The 18525-nt window shown below is 44.4% G+C and overlaps 1 protein-coding gene across 1 annotated transcript in view; it reads right to left on the minus strand.

The window, feature by feature from the left end:
* The window catches only part of Usp46 (ubiquitin specific peptidase 46), a 65493-nt gene that overhangs the window by 9739 nt on the left and 37229 nt on the right, over positions 1 to 18525 (minus strand). The window contains exons 4-5 of the mRNA XM_021210595.2: positions 17111 to 17340; positions 5483 to 5559 (exon numbers count right to left, since the gene is read on the minus strand). Of these exons, the coding sequence (XP_021066254.1) occupies positions 5483 to 5559; positions 17111 to 17340 (307 nt within the window). The remainder of the gene's footprint in view (positions 1 to 5482; positions 5560 to 17110; positions 17341 to 18525) is intronic.

An 18525-nucleotide genomic window follows, 5' to 3' on the forward strand; every position in this document is an offset into this window, starting at 1 on the left:
TAGAGCTACAGACAGAAACCCTGTCTCAAAGAGAGAGAGGTGGGGGGAGGGAGGAGCATAAGGCTATAATAAAAAGTGTGAGGCTGTCATGACAATGAACCTGAAAAATGGGACCAGAAGGTAGGCCACTGAGGGGCTGGCCCAGCAGTAATGGAGCAGAGCAGGTCTGCGAGTTCACACTGCTGGTTTGTAGAGCAAAAGTGTGAGGCAAATGCAGTACTCCTGTAAGCCTCGAATTCACAGGCTTAGGTAAGGAAGTTCAAGGCCAGCTTGGGCTACATGAGGACCTCTCACAACAACATCAAAATAATAATAAAATGAGCAAGACAGGTTGGGGAAACTTTCCAAAGCCATGCTAAAATAGGCAGGAGGCAACAGGGAGGTCTTTCTACAATGTAGGATAAATTCCTAATGCACAGAGAAGACTGGGGAATTACGGCACTCTCCGCATCGCCTTCCAAAGGGTCGCAGTGACAATCAAACATTATTTTAAGATTCACCATGGGAACAAATCTCATAAGAAATGCGTGCCTTTATAAAGAAACTTAAAAGCTTTATGGAGACAGACCCAGCCTGAGTAAGCGGGGCTGAGGGTGGAGAATCAGATGTTCCAGTTCCACCCGGATGTCAGCCTGCAAAGAAGCACCCGAGGAATCAGGTCAAATGACAGAGTCCGATTCTCAAGTCTACATTTCTAGTGGCACCCCGGCAGTGTCGATGGTGCTGGTTCACTGACCAGAGCAAGACAGTGAAGAGAGAGGGCGCTGAGCTTCTCAGGGTTCAGTGGTACCAGAATCACCAGGGCGTGCCTTATGGACAGAAGCCCAGACTCACTGAAGCTCTTCATGTGCGCGATGCCTCTACTTTTACTACTACCTCAGGTGATTCTGATATATGCCCCAAAGCCTGAGGACCGCTGACTTCAATGTTAACCAAAGAAAGGAGGATGGGACAGAGGAGGCGTATGCAGGGTGAGTAGGGGTAGATACTATGGAAATCAGTACTGTGATTCTTCAAACACACACACACACACACACACACACACACACACACACATGTATGACCCAGCTTACCACTACTGGGTTCATGCTTGAAGGACTCTTAAGTCCGAATACCCGAGACTTAGGAGTCAGGGTACCTCAGAGGTGTGTTTGTATCCATGCCCCTTGCTACACAATTCACAATCCACAGAACCAGCCTCACACAGAGCGAGCCTAACACCCCAGAGATACTTGTACCTCCATGCTGATTGTCACAATACACAGAACCAGCCCAGATGTCTATGGACAGACAGGATAAAGGCAATGCAGTACACATACATACAATGGACATTTATTCAGACATGGATAAGAATGGGATCACATCGCACAGGAAAATGAATGGGCCTGACATCACTATGCTAAGCGAAATAAGCCAGATTCAGAAAGATACATCCTCCACAGCCCCTCTGTGTTTGTGTGTGTCTGTTTCTCTGTGTGTGTGCTGTGTATACCTGTGTGTGTGCCTCTGTGTGTATGTATGAGAGAGAGAGAGAGAGAGACAGACAGACAGAAATAAAGGTCTATGAAGGGAGATGAGCTTTAACAGAAAATGACAAGATCTTATGAAAGCAGAGGGCAGGACTGTTTGAGGAAAGAGAAGAACCAAGGAAAGGAGGTGGGTGAGAAGGCAGGCGAGTGGGGTAGGTAAGTAAGAACAAACTGTAATGTCTGAGAATGTCACAAGGAAACACATTCCTTAGTACACTAACTAAAAGAATAAACGTAAAAAAATCTGCGAGTGTCAAACTCCAGGAAATGCCACATGTCAGTAATGACCAAAACTAAGACGGGGGTCATGACTCAAGAGAGAGATGCACATGGCATTCAGTAAGGTGACAATGAGTGTAAACTCAGGACAGAAATTGAGTTTCTCAAAACAGGTAGAAACTTTCCTAACGTCAGAGCTCAGAACTGCGTTCTGAGGATTCCTAAAGATCAGTGTTCGCATAGAGACAGCTCTGAGGGCACTCAGGCTGCCTGGACACCTGGCTGACCTCCTGGCCTGAGGGTTTCAAGAGAGGAAGAAGAAAGTACTTTCACACCTGAGCTCTGAGGTGAAGAGCCGCAGGAGAGCAAAGGTGCTCACGGGAAGAGAGACGGGGTTTGGAAGGACAATCAGGACAAACTGCGCACAGTCTGAGTCTTTGCCTGAGGCATCATGGAGCCTTTCAAAGGAGTGGGGAGCGTAGTGGGGGGGAGGCACCCTCTTTCTTAGAATCCTCAGTCACAGGCAGCTCACCCTGCCTAGGACGCAGTTCTGAGATCTGACGTTATGAACTTTTGACTCAGAGAACAGTGTGGATCCGTGGCTTCTATCCAGCTGATTTCTGAATTTTAATGTTACTTATACCGTTTCTCTGGGACAAGAGTTTGGTGAAAATACACCGGACTCTGTCACCCCAGGTCCCTCTACAAGGAGGAGACTGTGCTTACTTCAGGTCCCAGGATTTCAGCATGAGTCCTTAACAGTCATTAAGATGGATGAAAGACAGAAAGCTCACTCCCAACTGAAAACCAAATGAGAGGAATCCATCCCGAATTGAGTCAGGGAGGCCAGCGTCGTGGTCATTCCATCTCCAGACTCAAAGGCTTTATTTATTAACGTATTTATTTGAGTCCTTAGTTATCATGGAACTCACTAAGTATACCAGGCTGGCCTTGAACTCAGAAAAGTCGGCCTGCCTCTACTTTCCAAGTGCTGAAATTTAATGCGTGCGGCATTACAACCACTTTAATCCAAAGATTTGGCAGGAAAAAAACAAAAAACCAAAAAAACAAAAAAACAAAACACAGCTAATGGATGTGCTAGAGTTATCCACCCCTGGGTCTGCTGCACTCTTGACAGAAAAGACAGAAGCTACAGCCCCATCAGGAGTTCAATGGTGAGGGGCAGCCGCTGGCTGACGTATGACGTCATGACGTATGACGTATGACTTTATGACATGAGGGCAGGTGTAAGTGAGACCTAATTTAGGGGTGATCTAAAGTTGTACTGATCAAGGAATACTGACTGGACTGGGCTGTCCATTCACACAGGAATCTGATGGATCTCAAAGGCCAGTTTGGGAGTTATGATGGTTATCTCCATTGTCAACTTCGCTGGATTTAGAGACACCTAAGAAATATGCTTCCGGGGGTAGCTGTGGGTGTGTTTCCAGAGGGGGTAACAGGGAACGCATGGCCCACACTGAACGTTGACAGCATCACTCCATGCACTGGGTCGAGGACTGAATACAAATGGGGCAGCAGGCAGCGGGTGGGGGAGGGATATGGCCTGTATGTGAGTATTTACCTCCGTGTTTTCTAACTGTGGACTTAGTGTGACCGACGGCCTGCCCTGTGTTCCGGCCACCATAGCTTCTCCGCTGTGATGGACTGTATCCTCAAACTGTGAGCCAAAATCAACCCTTCTCCCTGTCAGCTGTCTCATCTGCTGGGCATTTTATCACAGTGATGAGAAAGGTAACTAACACAAGACCAAGTACACACTGCCCTTTCCCATCTTTGCCATTTCCAACCTCTGCCCTGCTTGCACTGGGGAAACTGAACCAACATTCCCATTCCTCCACGGAAACAGCAGTCCGTGATTCAGTTCTCCATGAACATGTGTGGAGTCAGAACTAACCACTCAGCACTTCATCTGCCTGGCTTCAATGCTACCACGACCTTCCTTCTAACAACCAGGGATTCCCCATGAGGTAGAGGATGCTGCCAAACCTCCTCAAACCCCAACGTCTACCACATGAAGAAAGGCAACATCCTTCCCCCCATAGGACAACATTAGGACAACTTTCTCTTTTTCCAGTCAAGTGTACCAGGCATCCAATATAGTCATAAACGTTAAGGAGACCCAAAGATGGTCTGTTTTTACAGGCGTATCGCCCAGTCCCTTAACTGAACCAAGCTGAAGAAAGAAGCCGGCCTGCAAAACACTTCAAACTCTTCTTGTTTGTTCCATGCTGAGAGTAGAGAGGGAGGAACTGAGAAGTGGGAAGTGGGAAGTGAACGGAAGTCATACAGCCTACCACACCAAGAAGCTCTTCCAGTAAGGTCCTGTCTGCTGATTCTCACTGATGCAAATCAGCAGAGCCTCGTTATACTGTAAGATGTTCACAGCTGTGGCATCTGTTTGTTAGGGCAGCCCACCCAAACCACTGAGCCACATTAGCATCTTCACCTTCAGCCACTATGTAGGGCAGTCTTGTCCCTATGCTCTGGGGGTCATCTGTGTAGTCCCACAAAAGTAGCCATGTCTTTAGGCCTTAGAGCTTGGTGATTTGTGACATTCATTCCTGTAGCTGTTGTCTGGTACAGGAAAATTATAAGCACCTACTTCCTTATTGAAAGGGAATGGGGAATCTTGCCCTTGCAACAATTCCAAACATTTTCTTTCCTTTAAAAGGAAAGGATTTGAAGGATTTCCTTTCCTTTAAAAAGATTTATTTCAATATATGTGTGTGTGTGTGTGTGTGTGTGTGTCTATATATGGGTATGGAGGCCATAGGATTGGATCCCCCCCTAAAACTGGAATCGTCTGACATGGGTGCTAAGAACAGAATTCAGGTTCTCTGGTCAAACACTGTGGCCACATAACGACTGAGCCATCTCCCCAGTCTCTCTGCACACAGTTTCAATGCATTAAGTGAATATGTTCTATCTGCAGTAATTCTGGGCACATGTTGTTAAAACTCTCGCTCATTACTGTCTCTTGAAACTAATGAGGGATCTCTATAGAATATTAAGGCAATGCAGAAAAGGCAATTCCATCACTAGTTCTCAAAGCGCATACATGTTCACGCACAAGGTTACCTCAGAGCAGTGCCTCTCACCCTTCCTAATGCTGCGATCCTTTAATGCAGCTCCTCACGTTGTGATGACCCCCAACCATGAAATTATTTTCGCTGCTACTTCACAACTGTAATTTTGCTACCGTTATGAATCATAATGTAAATATCTGTGTTTTCCGATGGTTTTAGGAGACCTTGGGGAAAGCATCATTCAACTCTCAAAGGGGTTGTGCCCCAAGGTTGATTACTGCTACCTTAGAAAATAAGTAATGACTGGCATCGGTATCATTTATTAACTATGTGAGTGAGTATATGCTTAGAGCAGGCAGGCAGGCAGGCAGGCAGACACACACACACACACACACACACACACACACACACAGAGCTAAAACACATCTGTATTACAGATTAAAGTTTTATTTTTAACTACAATGATGAATTACTTCCACCTGACCCTCTCTGCTCAAAAAGATCCTCCCTACTCCAAACCACATTTGTTTATTTTTAATCTCTTGGGGGAGAATAGAAAATTAAAAAAATAATAATAATAACAAGGCTATATTGGTTTAAAAGCAGGGGATGATTTTGTGGGATTTGAGTTCCCTTCTGTGCTTACTAACCAGGTCAAACCCCAGGCAGAGTGCAAGCGGTTACCTCAGACAGTGGGTGATGGAGGTGTTCTGTTCCACATCAACAGAGAGGTCAAGAAAATCTTCATCTTTGCTACTCACCTGAGGCAAAAGAAAAAGGGGGCGGGGATTAGGTACAAACTACACAGCAGACGCCGTAGCTAAGACTTGGAGCATTCACAGGAGCCTGACGCGTGATAGCAATAAAGTCACATGTAGCTATGGACACTCACCAAACCAGAGTTAGTTCAGGACTTCTCAACCTAATCCCAATTCAACATCATTCCTTTCACAGTTCTGTTCAAAACATGGTAACTAAAACTCAACCAGGTTTCTCCTCCTCTTCCTCCATGGTCCTTATTGTTGCCACCAATGAGTATTAGACAGGAATCTATGTAACCCACACTGGGAGAGGATGGGGACAGAAAAACCTACACCCACACGGTGGCCCTCCACCAAGTCCAGTTCCTTGAAGTCCCTTCCTCCATTGCCCATTCAAGCCCTGTGGGACCAGAAAGCTGGGCTGTCCTGCTAATTCCCATTGAGCTGTCCTTCAGAAAGTTGTCACCATGTGCAGAGTCCTGTGCTGTCACTCCTGAGCTGGTCACACAGCCCATCCTGATACAGGCCACTATCAGCTAAACCAGCTCACTGCTCCAGTTGTCCCCAGACCGTCACATGTCAGTCAAAGCTCCCTGAGCGACTTCTTATTTTCCACTCACCAACAACCCTGAGGTTTTACAGTTTTGCTGGTGGACTGGGAGGGGTGAGCTGACTCAGCAACAAACTCGAAATGTTCGGTCTGCCAGTGGGAAAATGAAGACCACACTCATTTCAAAGACAACGTCGGCCCTAAGCCATCACACTTTGCAGGAGTTATAATAATACATCAGAGTTGTACTGGAGCCTCGGAGCTACAATAGTAGCTGACATCAAACATCGCGGATAACTGATACAACCACATGGCATAATATATTTTCTATTCTCCTTACTAAAGCTCAGAAGGTTGGCTTTGGCAGTAAGTAACTAAGATCCTGGTTTATTAATGTGTGCACTCGGCTCTGCTTCTGCCCTTGGGGTAACGAGACTATTTTCAGTATGACAGCTCTTCTCTGTTCCGGGAAGTGAAGCAGCTCTTCTAGACAATATTCAGTGAGGCAGCTCTTTTATGGGGGAAACAAGGGCTATATATAAATCTTAAGAGCGTGGGAAGGGGTCTTCAGGGCGAGTTTACATTATTGGCTGAGGCTGAAGTATTGGGAATTCTTCATTTGCATGAAGAGGGATTCTAGGGGCTTAAACCTATAATTTGGCCACCAGGGGAATGTGACTACCTCAGTGAGGGTTGTGGGGCTAAGTGCCCTGGGGCATGCAGGCCCACACAGGGAGGGGACAATCCTTACTCCTATCAGTCTCGAGGTGAGATTTTCAGGGTTTGGATATTGTCTCAAACACACTCTTGCTCCAGGTCTGTGTCGTGTCCCATATCCTGCTCCGCACCTGTACCACACTTGCCCTATATCTCCCTCTTTTTGTTTTATTTGAACTCAGAGATTGGCCCACCTCTGCCTCCTAAGTGCTGAGATTAAAGGCATGCACCATCATGTCTGGCAGGAAGAAGATTCACTAAGCCAAAAAGGAATCCTGTGGAAATCCAGATCATTAGCAATGGTGAATATTTGTGTGAATGAAGACATAAACTGATTGCCATTCTTTTTTTTTTTTTTTTTTTTTTTTTTTGGTTTTTCGAGACAGGGTTTCTCTGTGTAGCCCTGGCTGTCCTGGAACTCACTCTGTAGGCCAGGTTAGTCTCGAACTCAGAAATCCGCCTGCCTCTGCCTCCCAAGTGCTGGGATTAAAGGCGTGCACCACCACCGCCCGGCTTGATTGCCATTCTTGCTTTGCCTTTCAAAATAATACTGATGCCCGGTAGTGGCGATTGTGGGGTGGTGGTTGGTGCTGATGGTAGTGGTAGTGGTATTGGAGATGGTGATGGTGCTGCTGCTGTTGCAGCTTAAGGGGGATGCACAGGTTGAACATGCACATCAGTAGACAGAAGAGTAAAGACCACCTTTCGAAGTGCTATGCTTAGTAACTGACATAATTTCTAGCATGCAAGAGATACACAATAAATGCATACTACATGAATTTCTCAACTAAAGATGAACTGAACGGAGATTAAGATGCCTAAGTCAGTGGCCTCTCAGAGGGAGAAATGTGAATCTCTTTCTTTTTAATACATATTTCCCTTTTCACATCTGCTCACAAATATTATACATTTAAATAAAGCATTCTCTTAACCGAAACAGCCTCTTTCTGGGAGAAAAATACAAGAACTATGGCCAAGTGGAATCACACTAAAATTATATGGGGTGGGGTATAAAAAGGGAGGGAAACAAACTATTCTGTAGGATGAGATGTAACTCATTTTCAGTTTAACTGTTTCTGGAGAAAGGTGGGATGCTCATTAAGAAACACAAGAGGGTCACTACACTGTCTTCAGTTCTGAAGACAAAGAGCTCCCAGGATGAGCGTGATAACGCTCTGTTCAGTAAGCCCGCCCTGGCGGGGAGATCAACGTCCTATCAGGATTGTTCTCTATCCCTGCCCCAAGAAGTCACAGTCCAAATGAGGCACGGTCAAGAACTACACCGCGGAGGTATTTATCTGTTTGACAAGGTGAAGCTGAGTTAGTTGGTTGGTTGGTGGAGGTGGTTAGAGGATTTTTGAGGCGGGGGGAGGTCTTTTCTTCAAGCAAGCTGCCAAGAAAGCATATTCTTCCCCCACACGGATCTGGTCGAAGGGAAAATACAGCTTGTCTCCAAGGAAACACATCACTAAAAGATTCCAGCGCTCTCAGCATGAACAGCCTACAATCGCTTCTCCTTTCTTCTCTTAATTCTGAGCCTTGTATCCTTTCCTCAAAAAAAAAAAAAAAAAAAAAAAAAAAACAACTCCCTACCTTAAAAAGAAAAGAAAGAGACCCTACTTGCTCAGTGTCAAATAACCATAGCTCATTAATATTAATTTAAGTAACTATAACTCAGCCTATAGCCCATATTTACATCATGAGTGAGTGAGGCCATCTTTAAATGTGTATCTACCTCTCCTGATACCTTGCCTGAGTTAGTGGGAAAGCTAATAGTGTCTTAGGACTCCACCAAGGTGGCACTGCCCTGACTGGTACGCAAGGATGGACTGCTGCCCACCTGAGAGCCTGGCCCCAACTTCCACTGTGTGCATGAGCAACCTCCTGCCTCAGCCAGTTCCACCCTCTATCTGTGGGGGTCTCAGAGGCTCTGCTGGAGCAGTATGAACCTCTGAAAACTAAGCAATAAGAGCTGTAGAACTGGTACTGTTAATAAAACAGTTCTTTGCATATTCGCTTGGCCCCAGCAACAAATATAAAATCTTAAAGCCACAGGGAATCCCTGAAAAGCCACAGATCTTACAAGGCAAAAAAACTCAGCTTTACATAGAAAGAAGAATTAAAATAAACAACTGCAAGACTAAGCTCCAACTGACCTAATACATCTTATGAAGCAACAAAGGAACAACCAAAGGAGCGGTCAGACTCCAGTGGAAAATACTGAAACCCCAATTCAGAAGTGCCCTTGTCAAGGTTGTGTGGACAAGTGAGCTCTGATTACCCCTTAAAATAGGTCCTCCAGATCCACGGCAGAGGAGACCATTTGTCTCCATAGATCCTTCATTTGGCATCTGGGCTGCAATCATAGGCAATGCTTTACTAAGAGAGAATGGGCAGGAAATCAGCCATTGTCCTCAGAACTTGAAGGCTGGAACAGAGGTTTTCCACAACTGGAGGAACAAGAAGAGGCTGAAGGGGGGGGGGGAGGGCAAGGTACCCCAAGGGTAATTTGCTACCCAGGGTCAAGGACAGCTTAATCCACTGTGACATTTCACAAATGGGGGCTTTAGCAATTCTGACTATAGTGAGTGGACAGTCTGCCCCAGGACAGAATTCAGGGGGTTCCCAAAGGAAAGTTAGGTTCTTGGATTTTATTAAATCGTCTATGAAACCCAGTCCTGCACATTCAATAAGCAGGAGAAGCCCAGAGGCCATGCACTTTCTTAGAAAGTTCAAGGCTTTCTAACAATTAGAGCTGGCTAAAAATGGAATTCGTCCTTGGGAGATTGGGTTGCCTGCCTCTGGCCAGTGTCCATTGGATGATGGTGACCAACTGGCTGGGACACCCTAGAGCATACCCAGGCATGGGCAGAACAAGGATTGGGTGATTCCTAGGAGTTTGTCCAGCTCTGGGATCTAAGAAATAGGACTATTCAAGTGACCAAGAAAGAAAGGTATACATATTTTTTTCTTATCTCATATATATATATTAAATCATATGTGTGTATATCTTGTCATATATATATATATATATATATATATATATATATATANANACACACACACACACACACACACACACACATACAAATGATTTAATCAAGGGGGGGAGGGTTAAAGATTGTTCTATCTGGATTCTGAATGGTCCACCACAAAGAAATGATAAATGCCATAGTAGATATATTAACTGTTAAGATTTGATTTATATAACGTATACAGTTTCAAGACATCAAATCATTGTCTGGTTTATACATTATATGCCACTTTAAAATAATAAATAAACATGTAAATCTCTAATTCTGTTTTCATTTCCATTGTTTTATGCTATAGGGGTGTTTTGCATGCATGTATGGCTAGGTGTAACATTCACACTTGGTGCCTATAGAAACCAGAAGAGGGCTTTAGACCCACTAGAATTGGAGTTACAGGTGGTTCTCAGCAAGAGTAGGAAGTATTCTTAGTCACTAAGCCATTTCTCCTGCTTCTGTTTATTTTATGAGATTTTTGCCTACACGTATGTATCAAGTGCATGTGTGCCCACTGAGGACAGAAGGGGGTGTTAGATCCCCTAGAATTGGAGCTGCAGATAGATGGTTGCAAGCAGTCGTGTGGATGCTGGGACAAAACCTGGTTCCTCTGCCAAAGCAGCAAGTGCTCTAACCACTGAGCTTCTCTCCAGCCCCAGGATGTGCACTTAAAATCAATATAAAAAGATTGTTCTACCCTCCAGAAAGACACACTATAACATATAGACAGTTCCAATCCTATTAGAACAAATACTTTCATATGACTGAAGAACTGGAGTGGAATATTTGCATGCAGGTTCCTGTCTGAGCTAACCCTTCAGGAAGTAAGGTCAGAAAGCAACTTCTGCAGCATGAATACTTAATGCAACATTTGCATGCGAGGGATCATTTGTTCTGTTTGTAAGATTTTGTTTTGTTTTGATTTGATTTTTTTAAGCTATAAGTATGGCTGAGCCTACTATCAGAGTCAGCCTGAAAATCCACACAGAATGCTGCCGAGGTGGATTTGCTAACAATGTTCGATCATAACCGCAAAGGAGGGGTCAGCTGTGGATGTGCTACAGATGTCCCAGCTGTCAAGCCAGAACGCAGTGCCACACAGCTCTGCTTCCTGCCTCACAGGCACACTGACTAGCCCATGCTTCCTGCACAGGGTTTGGTTTTGAGATTGTAATTACATAACTGATTATTCATCTTGTCCTTCGATTGGGTTTTATGATGGAAATCAGAGAAACAAGGTGAGCATGCATCCCGCCTTCATCTCTTTCCACAGCGGTGTGTGTTGGAAAGCCATTCGGTGAATACAAGAACACTTACACAGCCACTACATAGCAAAGGGGACGTCAGAGGGGAAGGATGTGCTAAGAGTGCTCATGTGAGTGCTGAGGAGACAGCTCAGTGGGTGAGAGCTCTTTCTTGCAAGCGTGAAGACCTTCCTTCAGAACTCTAGCACCCACATAAAAAGCAGGCGTGGCTATATGCTCTCGTGTATGTACCCCAGTACTAAGTGATCACTATAGCTTGCTAGCCTAGGGAAGAAACAATAGACTCTTGGTTCAGTAAGAGACTCTTTCTCAAGGGACTAAGGTAGAAAGCAATAGAGGAAGACACCTAACATCCTCATCTGGTCTCCATCTATATCCACGCATGCATGCCTGCACACGCATGTGTACACACATACACACATATACATATAATACAAAAAATAAAGACAGACAGACAGACAGGCAGAGACAAAGAGAGAAATAGAATGCTCACATAGGTTGTAAACTGTAGCATCTTGGGAACTGGACACATTATAATGATGTCAATGATGAACATAATCTGCTATCTCATACATCTACTTTCATGAGACACAGGATAGAGAAACATGAATTTTGTGGCTAGATTTTATGTAACACAATATCCATGACTGCATTGTTCATAGTGTTTGCCCCAAAGTAAAAATAACCAGATAGCCATCAACCATAAAGTCACTGAATGATGAATGATGTCATCATTTATCCACTAAGTCACCACATGGCAGTGACAAGGAGTGAGCTAACTCATCATGCCAAGATGCAGTGAACCTCACCAGGGATGCTAGCCAAAGGAACCAAGACACAAAAGGCTACACGGATGCTCATGTAAACAGCAAAACAAGCCAAAATGAACCATGAATGTTAAGGGTACGGAGAAAAGTAGTGATTGCCGGCAGATAATGCAGAGAACAGAGAGATCAGAATGAATGCAAACTCTTTCACAGAAATGAGGTTTTACAAATATGTTGATTCCCCCAACGTACAAGACAACATACAAGAGAGGGTCAATTTGACAAAAAACTAGTTGGGGGAAAATGTTAAAAAAAAAAAAAAAATTCCAAAAGACAAAGAGTAAGCTACTTGGTTACTGCAAAAACACAAAGCAGAGTTCAACACAAATAACTAACTCTAACAAAGCTCACTGCCACCATGTGTGAACCAACCGGCTTTACCTGGTACACCTAAGATGTGCATGTTCTATGACCAGTAATTCTGTGCCTGAGGGATACTCTAGAAAGAAGTTGCTTGCATGCGCGTGCACAAACACATCAGATGTGTGTGAGAGGGTTTCCAGCACTGGCGCTGTTGTTTTAGAGAAAGCTAAACACCAGACTATCATCAAAGAAAGGGAAAATAAACTGTGGTACATTCCTGAAATAAAATACTACACAACAATAAAAAAAAACAAAAAACAATGAACCACACTGTACACAAGCAAATGGCTGAATCTTAAAAACATGAGAAAAACAACTTCAGGAGACTATCTGTATATGACTCTACACACACATATAAGCGTGAAGGTGCAGAATTAAGTATATGTCTAGGGATAAACATGCAGAAATATTATACCTAAAACTTCAAAGCGGGGGGCTAGAAAGAAGGCTCAGCAGTTAAGGCACCTGATTAGTCTTTCAGTGTGCACGAGCAGAAGTCTTGTGGGGACTTCTCAGAAGCAGAGCTACTAGAGAATTGCTGTCATTTTATTGTAAATGTTGGATAAATGGGGAGTCAGTTAGATGGCTCACAAAAGGACAACAGGCAGTGGTAAGGCTCTTCTACCAAGCTGATGACCTGAGTTCACTTCCCAGGACCCACATGGTAGAAGGAGATACTGACATCTGAAAGTTGTCCTCCGACCTCCCAACACCACTTTGGCATCTGCACACGCGCACACACACCACTCATACAATACATACTACACATATACACACAGCATACACACACACTTCACATACATATAATTTTAAATTTTTTAATTAGGTAAATAACATCACAAAGATGTTTTCAAAATCTAGAAAGTATTACAGGACAAACAAACTGGTTTCTTCAACAAATTAATCACAAGAGGGAAAAAGGTGGGTGGGGGATAAATTATAGATTAACACACCTACTGGCATAAGGATCATAAATTAACGAACATTTGGACTGGGGAGATGGCTCAGTGGTTAATCCCTTGCTGTGTAAGCAGGAGGACTCGGAGTTTGGATTCCCAGAACCCACTTAAATGCTGAGTGGGCATGGTAACCCACTTATCATTTCTGCCTCGAAAACAAGAGAACGGGGATCCTCAAAGCAAGCTGTCTCTGGAGATCAGCCATTTCAGTGAGCCCTGGAAAAATGAAAGATGGTTCTCATGTGCACTCATGCTGGCCACACACACACACACACACACACACACACACAGAAAATTAAAAAATATAATTAATCAACTGTTACAAAAACAGGACATAATCAGGCAGACTTCAACACTGAGTGAATAATAGCAGGACTCTTTTAAGGTGTGAAAATTGTATCCTGCCTTTTAAAAGACTTAAGTTTTTAATGAACTATACAGGTAATAAATAGACTGCAAGTGAAATGATATCTGGAGTGTGCTTATAAAATAAACCAGGTGGAGGAGGAAGAGGTGTGGAAGGAGAGGAAATGAAAGTGAGCCAGGGTTAGCTCATTAATCCTCAGTCGCGCGTGCGCGCGCACACACACACACACACGCACACCATGCGTTGCACTACTCTCAGTTTTTGTAGCCACTTGAACTTTACTGAAACAGGAAAGTAAAAAGGGACAGAAAATGGGGGACAGAGACCCAGATAAGTAAGACTGTGCCAGAGACGCTTCGGTGGGTACATCTGTAAATTCTCAAGTGCTGATCTCTAGACTTATATAATCACAATTTTTTTTTTTAGAAAAAATGTTATAAATTTATCATCTCCAGACGGGAAGAATACTTGTAATTTTTAGTCTCCATTTGACTTATCTGTGTTTTCTAACTATTTCTGTGAGGAACCCATCAGAATCTTGATTGGAACACTGTTGAAAAGGACACCAAAAAGATTATCAAAGATGCATAGCCCCCTGCCTCTTTGATGCTGAAGTACGGATCTCCATTTCTTAGCCATTGAGGGATCACAACTTGCAAAGGGCTGCTCTGGCCTCCCAAAACTGTCACTGACCTTTCATTCAGAAAGCTAGGGTATGTGAAGAAATGGAGCCTTTTGCTCGTGCACTTTGGTGGATGAGAATGCTTGCTTTCTCTCTCTCCACCAGAGGCACACCCTTGGCAGAAGCCAACAACGTGGGCTCCTGACATCAGAACTGTGATAAGCCTCTACTCTTTGAGGGCTCCTTTCTTAAACTGTGGATTGTAACCCCACATGGCTTGACATAACAAAATGGGGGAGCTGCAGAAAATTTAGTAATGAAAGGGTTCCAACCACATAATGGCCAAAATCAATCCAAATCGAACACACAACAAACCTGGGGTGTTTCTGACGGCCCTCACTCTTGTTACTCTGAGACATTCCTGAAATCTTGGTTCTGAACACACAACACACTCATTTAGCACTGTGCTCACCAACATTGCTGCCTGAAACACGGGGGCTCAGGTCTGAGATGACTGTATTTTATAACTGCAGTGCTTGGCATGCAGTTTTCTGCTCTTATAAAAACAACGGTTGAATTGTGGAAACTATATTTTTCTGCCACCATTCCTCAGCAAGTATTAAATCAGTATATGTTTGGATTGTGTTACACTTTTTTTGTTTTGTTTTGTTTTTCATTTTTCAAGACAGGTTTTCTTCATATAGCCCTGGATTCACTTTGTAGACCAGGCTGCTCTTGAACTCACAGAGATCCACAGGTCTCTGCCTCCCGAGTGCTGGGATTAAAGGCGTGTGCCACCACACCTGGCTAGGCTGCTTGGTTTAAAAATCTGCTCTTTCAGTTACTGACTTGAGCTTCTTTTAAATATTGCTAAATGGGGGTTAGAGCAATGATTCCTCGACTGAGTGGTATATGTTCCCAAAGCACGCTGCTCTTGTTCAGGACCGGAATTCGGGTCCCAACACCTACATAGGGCAGCTCCTATAACCCCAGTTCCTGGGGATCCAAGAGCCTCTTGTGTCCTCCAAAGGCCTCTGCTTGAATGTGGTACACATAAACTCACACAGGCACACACGCATACACATAAAATAAAAATAAATAAAAATATCGTTTAAAACCACAAATACAAAAATTACAAAATTAATGTGGTCTTGGGATCAGGATAGGACGTCCAACGCTTTATGAAATGGCCCTAAACACACGTCTGCCATTTTTTTTCCTATGTGTTCATGTGCAGCAGGCTTCTCAGCACTGATGATTATAAAAGTCAAAATATTGATCACCTCTGAAAAACACTAAAGGTGCTCTGCCTCCCACAGCATCAAAGAGTCAGCCATGATTGAATTCTTTGCCTGAAAATAAACAAGGACCCACATCCCATTAGAATGCAAATACGGTTTCAACTGTAATAAATGGTAAAATTATATGGACCCCAAAGAACGGTTGTAAAATAAATTTACGATTATTGTAAATGTTTGGTTTTTATGTCTACTTTATAAGCCAGTCATATAAAAATTTCTTGGGCTAAAAAGAGGTCACAGATAGGAAAAAAAAAAAAAAAAACTAAGAAGCCCTCATTTAAATCACCCTGAGGGATGGCCCCGCGCAAACAGCCAAACAGCAGTGGGGTGGACCATGACAAGGGACCCTTAGCAGATCCTGCTAAAAGCTACTTATCTCTTCGCCCCAGAAAAAAAAAAAAAAAAGGAAATTCAGCCAGTTCTGTCTGAGTCAAGACATCTGACAGTTCCAAAGGGATGTCCAGACTTTCTGTGGGTTTGGCAGTTGGGATAAATGACAGATGGCATCCATTACATACTTTGCTGTATGTCAAGTACATCTCGTGTTAAACAGATGCCACCAAATCCACTGTTCTCAGACACCAGTGGAATAATGCGCTCACCATCCCGGCTTTACAGAGGAGGAGAGGAAGACAGAGACGAAAACTGCAATGCCACGGGAAGGTTGGAAAAGTCTTGAGAGTCAGTGCTGGCACAGAAACTCAGGCAGCCGGGCTCTTACCTAGCAAAACACGAAGCCCCTCTCAAAGTTAAGCAAGTATGTCACTCTCAGTCGCTCCCTAGAGAAGATAGCCTTAAATCCAAATGACTTTAAGGGCCTTCCAGGTGCCAGATACAACCAAGTACACTGAATCACCCGAAAGCCAAAATAACGCTGCAACGGGCCTCTCACCTACCCAGTTGACTACAAACGGGAGTCAATCTTCCTTTCGCTCTAAGTAGGACACACCACAGTGGACTCCCAAGAAGTCAGGACAATGGTCTCCGCATCACCCCTGACCTCTTCATGGTGAGAACCTTATTAAGTGGGTCACGGTCTAGTCCAATACTGCAGTGTTTAGCCTTAACATCCACCCAGGGAGTACAGTAACCCAACATCTTGTCTCCCAGCAGGTAGAGGCAGAGAAAGCAGTGGGCGGAGCAAACCGGCCAGCCGATAAGTGAGTGCCGGACAGTTGTCTCCAACACACTGCTCCCACCAGCTGAGACAGGCGTCACAAGGAACCCACACTTCCAGGAGTTGGCGCCTGACCATCCGAGGCATAATAAACAGGATAATCGGGCCGGGCGTGGTGGCGCACGCCTTTAATCCCAGCACTCGGGAGGCAGAGGCAGGCGGATTTCTGAGTTCGAGGCCAGCCTGGTCTACAAAGTGAGTTCCAGGACAGCCAGGGCTATACAGAGAAACCCCGTCTTGAAAAACCAAAAAATAAATAAATAAATAAATAAACAGGATAATCTACACGTACTAAAAACAACAGCAAGCATGAGATATCTCAATACATATATACAAGGAAGATGGACCCCACCACCACCCACCCACCCAGTACTCACAGTTTCACAGTTCAAGCATCGAGTTTCGTTAGTGAGTGTTCCCTGAAAAATCTCGTGGACCCAGGTGAGTTCTGGCTTATTGTTCTCTGCTGGTTCGTTCATGTTGCCGTTTTTTAACTTCCCGTTTTGTTTTTCCTGTTTCTTCTCTTCCTGCAGGATGTCCGCAATAGTGTTTAGCAAATAATTTAAAAACTCGTGAGCATCCTGCTGCATGTAGTTATCAAAGAGATCTGGAAAGGAGAAGGTCATCATTTCACACTCTGCGTCTTGAAGAGCGAACAGACGTATTTAGCTTTCCGCGCGACAAGCTTCGGTAACGATATCCAAAGACTGGCCAGGCGCGGCACAGAAATGTACTTCGGCTCTACTGTGCAACTACAAATGAGTAACTTCCCAAAAACTCCCGTTTCCTACCACCCACCAAAACCTAATATCCTTTATCTCCCTACAGTCATGTATAACAATGATCCAAAGTTTTAATTCATTCTAGAAAAGTACCAAAATTACGAGATAAAAACCTTGATTAAATATCTATTGGTTTTGCCTGCATGCATGCAGTGCGTGTTGGTGGCAGGAGCACGCATGCGAGCAAGTGCATGCGTGTGAGTACTTGTGTTCTTGTGAGTATTAAGAGGGCAGAGGCTGACACTGGCATCTTCCTCAGTCACTCCCCACCTTGTCTGTTAAGGGTCTCTCCCTAATGCGCTAACTCCGCCATTCACTTATTGGCTACCCAGCTTGCTCCGGCCACCCCGTTCTCCGCCTCCACCTGCTGGGATGACAAGCAGACTACCACACCTGCCAGGCTGGCTTTGAGCGCTGGCAATCTGAACTCCAATCCTCTTGCTTGAGTACTTTATCTACTGATCCCCTAGAGAGCAATTCTTAATATGTGACCTCCAGTGACTAATTAGTCATTGAGTCATCATTTTTGCCATAGCAACGAAATGCTATTCTTGCGAGCCACTTTAAACCTAAGGCTTTTTAAACCTAAGGCCAGCCTGGAAGACGCTTACATGAAAGATGAAAGAATTGTGAAGTATATGCAAACAGATAACGTTCCCACAGTGTTCCTAAAACAAACGAAAATGCCCTAAGCCTACTGCTGACCCTGCTGTCAGGACAAGCAAGCAGCTAGAAGCCTCTACTGCTAGGCCAACTGCTCACCCCTGCTCGCCACGGTTCACCCAGGCTCACCCCTGCTCACCCTGGCTCACCACTGCTCACCACTGCTCACCACTGCTCACCACTGCTCACCCCTGCTCACCACGGCTCACCACGGCTCACCCCCTGCTCACCCCCTGCTCACCACGACTCACCCCCTGCTCACCACAGCTCACCCCTGCTCCTTCTTTCTTCAAACACCGTTTATTCGAGCATACATCAATATTACAACTTCTAAAGCTAGCTATCAA

Source organism: Mus pahari, chromosome 13, assembly GCF_900095145.1.
Source record: "Mus pahari chromosome 13, PAHARI_EIJ_v1.1, whole genome shotgun sequence".
Lineage (NCBI taxonomy): Eukaryota > Metazoa > Chordata > Mammalia > Rodentia > Muridae > Mus > Mus pahari.